Source organism: Gymnoscopelus braueri, assembly GCF_963280865.1.
Source record: "Gymnoscopelus braueri genome assembly, chromosome: 19".
Taxonomy (NCBI): domain Eukaryota; kingdom Metazoa; phylum Chordata; class Actinopteri; order Myctophiformes; family Myctophidae; genus Gymnoscopelus; species Gymnoscopelus braueri.
In genome coordinates, this window is record NC_137621.1 from 16,061,586 (window position 1) to 16,070,863 (window position 9,278).

General features: G+C 43.7%; 1 protein-coding gene and 1 long non-coding RNA gene across 2 annotated transcripts in view; one reads left to right on the top strand and one right to left on the bottom strand.

The window, feature by feature from the left end:
- LOC308075251 overlaps nucleotides 1-9,278 on the top strand; it is a 497,190-nt gene that overhangs the window by 353,953 nt on the left and 133,959 nt on the right. The window lies entirely within an intron of this gene.
- The window catches only part of eif2ak4 (eukaryotic translation initiation factor 2 alpha kinase 4), a 59,668-nt gene that overhangs the window by 32,952 nt on the left and 17,438 nt on the right, over nucleotides 1-9,278 (bottom strand). The window contains exons 16-21 of the mRNA XM_080414956.1: nucleotides 9,070-9,174; nucleotides 7,929-7,992; nucleotides 7,753-7,832; nucleotides 6,993-7,094; nucleotides 6,815-6,865; nucleotides 4,840-5,076 (exon numbers count right to left, since the gene is read on the bottom strand). Of these exons, the coding sequence (XP_080271082.1) occupies nucleotides 4,840-5,076; nucleotides 6,815-6,865; nucleotides 6,993-7,094; nucleotides 7,753-7,832; nucleotides 7,929-7,992; nucleotides 9,070-9,174 (639 nt within the window). The remainder of the gene's footprint in view (nucleotides 1-4,839; nucleotides 5,077-6,814; nucleotides 6,866-6,992; nucleotides 7,095-7,752; nucleotides 7,833-7,928; nucleotides 7,993-9,069; nucleotides 9,175-9,278) is intronic.

The following is a 9,278-nucleotide window of genomic DNA, read 5'->3' on the forward strand; positions in this document are numbered from 1 at the left end:
ACAGACCTCACTAAATAAGTTAAAAGTGCGCGTTCATTTGGTTCTAAACACACAGCGGATCCGTGAGAAACAACCAGCGAAAACAGTTTCCAAATCCGTGCCGCCATCTTGAAGCTACAGCCGACCAACGGTAAACAGTGATCAGCGAGGAGAAAAACAACAACCAGAGAAAATCGAGTTTTAAACAGGATCCCAGACAGGAAGCGGATACGATCGAAAAAACCGGAACCCGAATAATTCCGTTTCCGACCGGAAACCGGAAACGGAAATGGATCAAAAAAATTCGGAAAGTGCACCTGGGGCACTTAACATGGGAATCGGCGGTTCGCGTAGATCTACGCGACTGGCACGCTGCGGCTTTAAATAGGTTCGCGTAGATCTACGCGACTGGCATGCAATGTGTTAATGGGTTAACTTTCCAAAAGTAAGTAAGTAACTTACTAAAAGTAAGTAACAAAAATACTCTGGTATAGGTCAATGATTGCCTCTGGTTAGTCTAACTTTCAACCACTTGTCCATCTGCTGTGCAGGGCAGAGGCGTGGATGCACGCTCACAGTACATCAGGGGGAAAAGCCCTGGATGGTATCTACATAAGAGTGCTCTACGAATGGCACTTGATGTCACATGGGCGGCCCCTGGGTCACGGCTAAGGTCAGAGAGAGAAGGACGAGGCTGGCTGGGAGTCAGTCAACACAAGGCACAGCTAGGAGGGGGGGAAAGGGGGCGGGGCAGGGCTGTCACGATTACAAATTTAAAAAGGTAGGGTAAGTGATTTGCTTTGGTTAAAATAAGTGTTAAATAGCTCTATATTCTGATAGTACTCATTGCTATAGAGTGTTTGTTCAGTAAAAGGAGTCTCCTTGTCTCTCCAGCTCTTTATAAAACAGAAAAAGCGTTTTCGTTTCAGTTTCGGTTTCATTTCCAATTTTATCCAATCAGGATAGAGAACTCAATCCGGATATAGATTAAACAAGTGAAATGGGAAGTGATGACACTGAGAAATGAGCAGACAAAATTGGAACTGGAACACTATAAAAATGAAGCTTAAAAATGGGTACTTTCTACTGATTGGCTGAGATTTTGACACCTACCGGAAAATGTATTTCTGTTTATTAACTCTTTCAGTGCCAAGAGTATTTTCATAAAGTACTCCCAAACAGCCAGGAATTTGCTTTTTTTTTAATTTTGTAATTTTGTAATTTCCATTCAAATAAATGATCTGATTGGGGTTTTAAACCCATAATACAGTTCTACCAGTAGAGAGCAACAAATCGACACATTGATGATCTCGCTGGCTCACTCGCCCCCTCCCAAAAAGGCTCACGTCATATCCGGTCAGAACCGGATGTTGACATTTTCGATAATCGTTGATCGGGCTAAATTACGATGCGATACACGACTACGATGACTGATCGTCACCCAGACCAAAGAGAGTAGATGTGGACCTCTCCGTTCGCTTTTTATACCGTGTGAAAAAAACGTGACTTTCCCTATTCTGGCCGAAAATCACAGGAGAAAAACAACGTGACCCGGAAATGAATTTTTTTTTTTACATCCGGCTCCGGGTGAGTCTGATGTAGTCAGGAAGCGAAAGTGATCATGAAAAATATACAGAATAGCGCGACCACAGTCAAAAGTAAAAACTCGGGATTTCTCGTGCTGGCACTGAGGGTACTCGGGAAAAACTCGGGATATGTCGGGGCGTGGCACTGAGAGAGTTAAAGAGCTGGAGAGACGGGGAGACTCCTGTTACTGAACAAACACTCTATAGCAATGAGTACTATCAGAATATAGTGCTTTAACCTTTTAACAAAATACTTTTTGTTTTAACCCAAAAATATCACTTACCCTACCTTTAAGTTGACGATTAATTGTCACTCAAATAGTTGCGACTAACGATTTAATTGTGAGTTTGGCCATTGAACATCATGGGAACATATGAAGCCTTTTAGGCTTCGAAATAAAAAAAATGCACGGGGCAGATTTGATTGACATTTGATAACTTCGTGATGCGTTGTAAGCTTGTAGATCAGCTATTTCAGCTTTTTATTTTATATTTGAAAATGTGTGAAAATATTTCAACATGGAAACAATTATGGCGATTACGCAACAATGATTGGGATCATCTCAAATAATTGCGATTGGACGATTATGTAATAATTGTGACAGGCCTAGGGGGGGGCAACACCTACGTGGACCCACCGCAGTGTGACAGCGGAGCTAGCGACGCTGCAGCGCTCCGGACCCCCGATGCTGGATAGGAGGGAGTGGAGGGCCGACGGTCCAGGAGTCCCGCGAGTTGGTGTCGGCTAGTCCACGTCCTCACATCGCATAATCACACGTAACCACTTAATCCCTTAAGACCTGAGGCCGATTCTACAAATGTCTTCTAAATCCTAATAGTTTTCGGGAAAAACGTATGTTTCTTTTATATCAGTGGTGCTCAAACTTTTTCATGTCAAGGACCCCAAAAATGTATTTGTCCGCGGCGTGGACCACCCCATCTCAAAATATTTTATTCCAGGGACCCCCAGAAGCAAAGATTTGAGTAAAAATGTTAGCTTTAAAATAATTATATATTCAAAGATTTGCAAAAAAAATCTAGATTTGTCAAAAATAGCAGATCTACAAGCTCGTAGCGTGGCACAAAGTGACACGCTACGAGCTTATATATCTGCAATTTTTGATATTAGCCAACGTATAAAATAATGGTTTATGACAAGTGGTTACACAGATGCTTTCCCGGCTTTGAATGGGTTAAGCCTTATATACTCTAAAACCTAAAAAGATCTGCAAGCTCACAACGTGTCACACTGTGCCGTGACAATTTATATGCCTAACGTTTTTGCACAAAACGGAGACGGTGGGGTTAACCACACCAGCGTTACTATTCTAGGGAGAACATTCCACCCAAACTAGCAGATCTACAAGCTTGCGATGCATTACAATGGGACGCTTTGTGAGCTCGTAGATCGGCTATTTTCTGTGATCAGATTTTAGAGTAGAGGCCAATAAGGAGGACTCCAGCCAGTGAAGTACGTAGGGTTTATGTGTTAATGTAGTTAAAAAAGGGGAAGATATGAAGACGATAAAACCCCAACAAGTTGATCGAAAGTGACTGAATCAGAGCGTGCTGATTCACCCATCAGCAATCTGGGATTTCCTGTGCGTGTGCTCTTAGCGTTAGCGTTTAACCCATTAAGACCTGAGGCCGATTCAAAAAATGTTTTCTAAAGCTTTAAAAAAAATATATATATATATTCAAAGATTTGCAAAAAAAAATCTTGATTTTTCAAAAATAGCAGATATACAAGCTCATAGCGCGGCACTCGGTGCCGCGCTATGAGCTTGTATATCTGCTATTTTTGAATAGCCAAAGAAATCTTAAAATGACACAGATGCGTTCCCGCTCTTAATGGGTTAAAAAAAAGAAAAAGAAAAACCATGGGTCTTGATTCATACATCTGTGTTGAATTATTTGCTTCTGAACAATGATGGCTGCAATGACAATCAAACCACGATGTACAGCGAACACACACACTGTTAATTCAACATTCACGTCATACGACTCCATTCCTTTGTGTTCACGCGTCTCTCTTCCTCATTCATAGCACTCATGCCGCTGTCCCATTACTATAATAACCCCACACCACACATTCTGAAGGAGACTTCAACAGATTTAGTATTAGCCTACTCGGAAAGCGTATGACAGAAAGTTAAGTTTGCAAGTTAACACATTGGGTGCCAAAACCGTATATATACGGTTTTGCGCATACTAACGTTGAGTGCCAAAACCGTATATATACGGTTTTTTTTCCTTCACAGCAACAGGAAATATCACTCCTACAAGATTTAGACTCCAATCCACCTCCTGGTTAACTTATGACTTCAAAAACCTGTATCTCGGCTCCTGTGCACTTTTTTTTTTTACAATGTTAATTTAACTATTTTCAACTGGCTGCAACTATGGAATGGATTTCCGAATGTTTTAAATTTTTTCCCCCCAATTGTACGAGACCTGTATGTGTGTAATGAGGGGATCACCGTGAGGACGGTGATCACTGAAAATATTTTGTGACTACTTGAAAAAGGTTCAAAATGTTTAAAAAGTCCTGGCACTCAAAGTATAATATTTTAATAAACCTCTGGCACCCAATGTGTTAAATACCGTAATTTCCGGACTATGAAGCGCACCTGAATATAAGCCGCACCAGCCAAATTTAGGGGAAAAAACAAATGTGTGCATATACAAGCCGCACTGGACTATAAGCCGCACTGGACTATAAGCCGCACTGGACTATAAACCGCAGGTGTGAAATCCATAGATTTAGAAGGTCCCCTAGTGGCCGTTAGCTGTAAAAATCCATAGATCAGCCGCACCGTATATGCCGCAGGATTCAAAGCATGGGGAAAAAGTAGCGGCTTAATAGTCCGGAAATTACGGTAAATGAACGATACTGAGGAAAATCGGGATCTAGATTTTTAGGTCAAAAAATCGTGATTCACATTTTAGCAAGAATCGTGCTGCCCTAATGTGGACCATTATCAACAAGTTGGGGCAGGGGCTCCCAAAACTTTCCATGACAAGGACCCCCAAACAGCCATAGCCTCTGGCTGCGGTCCCCCATTGCAAAATGGCTTTTAACAAAAACGAAAATAGCCTATCTATAAGCTTGGCTATTTTTGCTAATTTGGAAGTTTTTTTTAAAACATTTTGACAATTTCCTTCCTAATTGGCCAGTCTTGCGCCCCCTGGGTGCTGCGCCCCCCCCCCTATTTATTTAGAAACCCCACTGATTTTAGGTCTGTTCAGGGCAGGGCCAGGGCATGGCGTTTACCTTGTGTAGGTCAATGTCGTAGGTGTAGTCCATGACGGGCGTGGGGTTCTGGGCAAACAGCTGGCCGACCATGGTGCGGTAGGCCTTGCCGTTGATGTTGGCCATGGTGTGCTGCAGGACCTCGTGGAGCTCCGACTCGGCCATGTGCGGCGGGGGCAGCAGCTCGCTCTTCAGCAGCTCCTGGGCCGTGGGCCGCAGGGCCGGGTCGTGGTTCAGCAGCCAAGCTATCACCGGTCTCTGGGGGTAGGGGGGTGTGGAAAAAAAGGAGAACTCAAACAGAGAATGACATAAAATGAAGTGATAAATATAACGAGAAATACAGTATATAGTACACTGTATAATGAAATGTAACCCACTAAAGACCTGAGGCCGATTCTACAAATGCCTTCTAAAATCAGTCGTTCTCACACTTTCAAGTGTAAGCTATATATATACAAGACATACAAGCTCGCAGCGTGTCACTCCGCACCACGCTGCGAGCTTGTATATCTGCTATTTTTGAATAGCCAACACAAAAATTTGAAATAAAAGATGACGCAGATGCTTTGCCGGTTTTAATGCGTAAAGAAAGAAAATTGCAATCAGATACTGTAGGTCATTGTACACAGACAGGAACCTAAGGGGGAAAAAAAGAGCTGAGAGACATGCAAGACAATGCTTTGGTCAGATTCAAACCCGGGGTACTACCGTCCTCAAGGAGCACAGGGTCTGTGTGCTCTAACTAGCAGAGCAACCCGATCTCACACGACTTAGTATGCATTGCACGGAGGTGTCATTCCGTGCATAGACAACTGGAAAACCTGAAAATCCGTGCATTGGCGTCCTCGTATCTCCCCCATTGTGACTAAAACCATTTCGGAGGCGCGCAGTCTCAAGGGAACTGGAGCCACGTAAGGGACCACCGAGTGAGCTAAAGCGAACGAGTTGCCGTCCCGAACGTTTGCGACGCTCCCTTGAGCCTACTCGGCGCCGTTTGAGTTATGTACCGATAGGCACAGAATCGTACATTTTGTTGTGGGGACTGCTCTGCTTCCGGGTTTTCCCGGGTTGCAACTGGTTGCGCCCACCGTGGGACTCGGCGTACATATGCACGGATTTTCGGGTTTTCTAGGCGACAATGCACGGAATGAGGTGCACTGGGTCCGTGCAATATATACTACATTCTGTTAGCCTGGTAAACCCTCCCTCCGGAAATCTAATTTCAGGAGTGAGTCTGGCCTGATCGCCCATTCTGCAATATTGGCTGCGGGCTGGAGTTGGGCGGGAGTAATACCGTTGACTGACAACCCCTTCAGCCAATGATCGTTTTTCCCCTTCAGCCAATCAGCAGTTCACCAGACTAATGTGACGCAACGGGACTTTTGAGATGGCCATGCCCAAAATGGGTTGCCTTATTCGGATACATGCGTGTCACTGCCCGCCCCTAAATCTCTAAATTTTTATTTTTAAATAGGCTCTGTCATGATTAATTATATATAATATATATATATATATGACGTTAAACAACTAAATTCTATCCAAACGATATCTTATAAGTAAATTCCGTGCTTCAAAATAGAAGTTTGAGAGCTTTTTGAAGTAAAAAAACAGCGGAGACAATAGCAGACAGAAAAGATGGCTGCCGTTCGTGTTTTGTCGGCTGCATTCAGGCTGCACTCGGTGCCATTCGGGATCACTCGAACTCGCCACCTGATTGGCCAACTGTCGCTGTCAATCACAGAACGATGTGCGACGACGCTGATAGGCTCGTCCATTTGGTGTACACAGCCAATATTGCAGAATGGGCGATCAGGCCAGACTCACTCCTGAAATCAAATGGAAATGAGATTTCCGGAGGGAGGGTTTACCAGGCTAACATTCTGTGAGATCAGGCTGAGCAGAGCCACCAAGCAACCCCGTCATTTCTTCAGGTCCTAAACATACTCGTTTCCGGGGAGGTGAATTATTACATTTTGAAATGCTGAACATCGCTCACCTGCGTGCCTCGTTCGTACTCGGTGAAGTCTTCGGGGAATTGGATGCCCTCCTGCGGAGTGAGAAGAGACGGGGGTAAGGAACAACTTCCCCAGGAGTTTAAAGCCCCCCCCCCCACCACACCCCTTAGTTACTGCCCCGATTGTTCCGATTCTTGTTACCCCTTCACGAGGACTCACCGTGCGGAGCTGGCCCAGCACAGAGATGCGCTCGGAGCCAGTGGTCATGGGCCTGTAGGACATCTCGAATAGGATGATTCCCAGGCTGAACAGGTCCACTTTCTGAGGACACACAGAGATGATTGGAGGAATATCATACACAACAATACTCAATGCTTTGTGTACAAAAACTGGCATAATGCAGATGAAATTTCTGCTTGGCACGAAGTCACATGTAGGCCATTAGTCTTTGACAGGTTCCAGCCAGGGGCTATAACAGCTACAGTAAGTACGGCAATTACACCACTATTCGTGAATGACTGAATAGTGATTTATTACCAGGTATGTCTGCACATACGAGGCATTTCTCTCATTACGCTGAAGCGTTGACTCAAAATATATGAGATGGGGAAAAACAAAGCTGGAAACTATATCCAACATGTGATTTACAGTGAACACCATGGACTTCAGAGGCTGGCACAGCAGCGTATGTATCTTTGTATATTTATTTTGTTTAAAAGACCTGAGGCGATTCTTTAAAAAAAAATCTAAATCCTAACAGTTTTTGGAAAAAAATCTAAACATTTTTTTTTTCACGATTTAAAAAAAATAGCAGATCTACAAGTTCATAGCGCGGCACTCGGTGCCGCGCTATGAGCTTGTATATCTGCTATTTTTGAATAGCCAAAGAAATCTAAAGCGACACAGATGCGTTCCAGGTCTTAATGGGTTAAGAAGATAACTCTGCACAGGAGTTGTTAAAGGTGGATTGATATCTTACCTGGTTGTAGGTGGCTTTGGTGTTTCCTTGCACCTCTGGGCTGACGTAGAGGGCAGTGCCGACCATACCCGTCATGTTGCCTGGAGTGATGTATAAAAGCACAGAAATGTTACCTTTCAGAAGCACCGCAAACGAGAGTGAGCGACAAACTTAAAAGGTTTTTTTTGAACGGTCACCTGCTGGGTCTGGTTTGTTCATCGCAGCAGAACCAGTCTCCTCCACTTCACATGTACCTGCAGCCTGGCAGGAATAAACGACGATTAAACATCATTAAACATCATTAACATTAAAACATCCATAACATCACTGCACTCAACTGTAGAAGGTCTTCACGGTTGGGTTTTGTCGGGTCTGTTTATCATTAAGCGTAATACCCGTTCCGAGTGGATCCAAGAAGACCCCGTGATCACTGCTGATCAGAAACACGATCAGAAAGTGCTGCGTTTAATGTGTGCGATGATTAGGCTGACCTAGGATCAACGTGAAATAAGCATGGAAAAGGTTGAGGTGCACGCCAGCGGGTTGCATCAGAGTGTAGAGAAATCACTTATTGTAAGCTGCTGCTACGTAGCTGCTAGATTCCATTATGAAGTAGCCTATGTTAACTGTCAACTACTTTTAGAACAGCAATTTTAATAGCAATTGTAATTATTATTTGTCTGCTCTAGGACATGCACCTGGTCAGTTCTGTAAAATCTCAGAACTCGGAATGAATTGCACGTGCCCATTATTGTTTGGGTTCGTCATTTAAAATAAATAAAACATTTGGAAACAATTGGATCACAGAACAAGTTTCCCAGGTCCATTAGGGTTTATTAGGAATTAAAAGACATTTTTTAGGTCTTAATGGGTTAATTACATCACAATAGGGTTGTGACCAGCCGTGCAGCCAACAGTACACCACAACCCATCGTTGCATCTTAGTCCGGTGGTTTTCGAAGTGGGGTCCCCCCCCCAGTGGTCCTTGGGGGGATTCCAGAGGGGGTCCCCAGCAAAATTAATTAATATAGCATCAAAATCAGTTTATCAACCATACACAAATCGACCAGTTGAAAATAAAAGCTCATAGTGCAGATCTTCACTTCAATTTTCAAAAGATCTTGAAAATAAATCGTGAAGAATTTTGAATATTGTTGAAACATTTCAACGAGACAAATCTTGTACGGAGGGCCCAGGCACAAAATACTTTCAGATGGGGGGGGTCTGCGGCCAAAACACATTAATTTTGGGGGTCCTTGACATTGAAAATGTTTGAGAACCACTGCCTTAAGTCGACAGCAGAGTGCCGTTAACTGTTAAAGTGGTAGTAATGCGTACCACATTAGCGGGATGGTCCGTAGCCAGGCCAAAGTCTCCGATTTTCACATGGTCCTGAGAGTCGAGGAAGATGTTGACGGGCTTCAGGTCTCTATGAATCATCCCCTGATGGAGAAGATTAAAAAAACAACATGTGCTTAACGCGTGTGTCTCTGTTATGGGTCTTCACAGTTATTCCGGGGTGTTTCCTTTGGAAGCTGGGCTTGTTT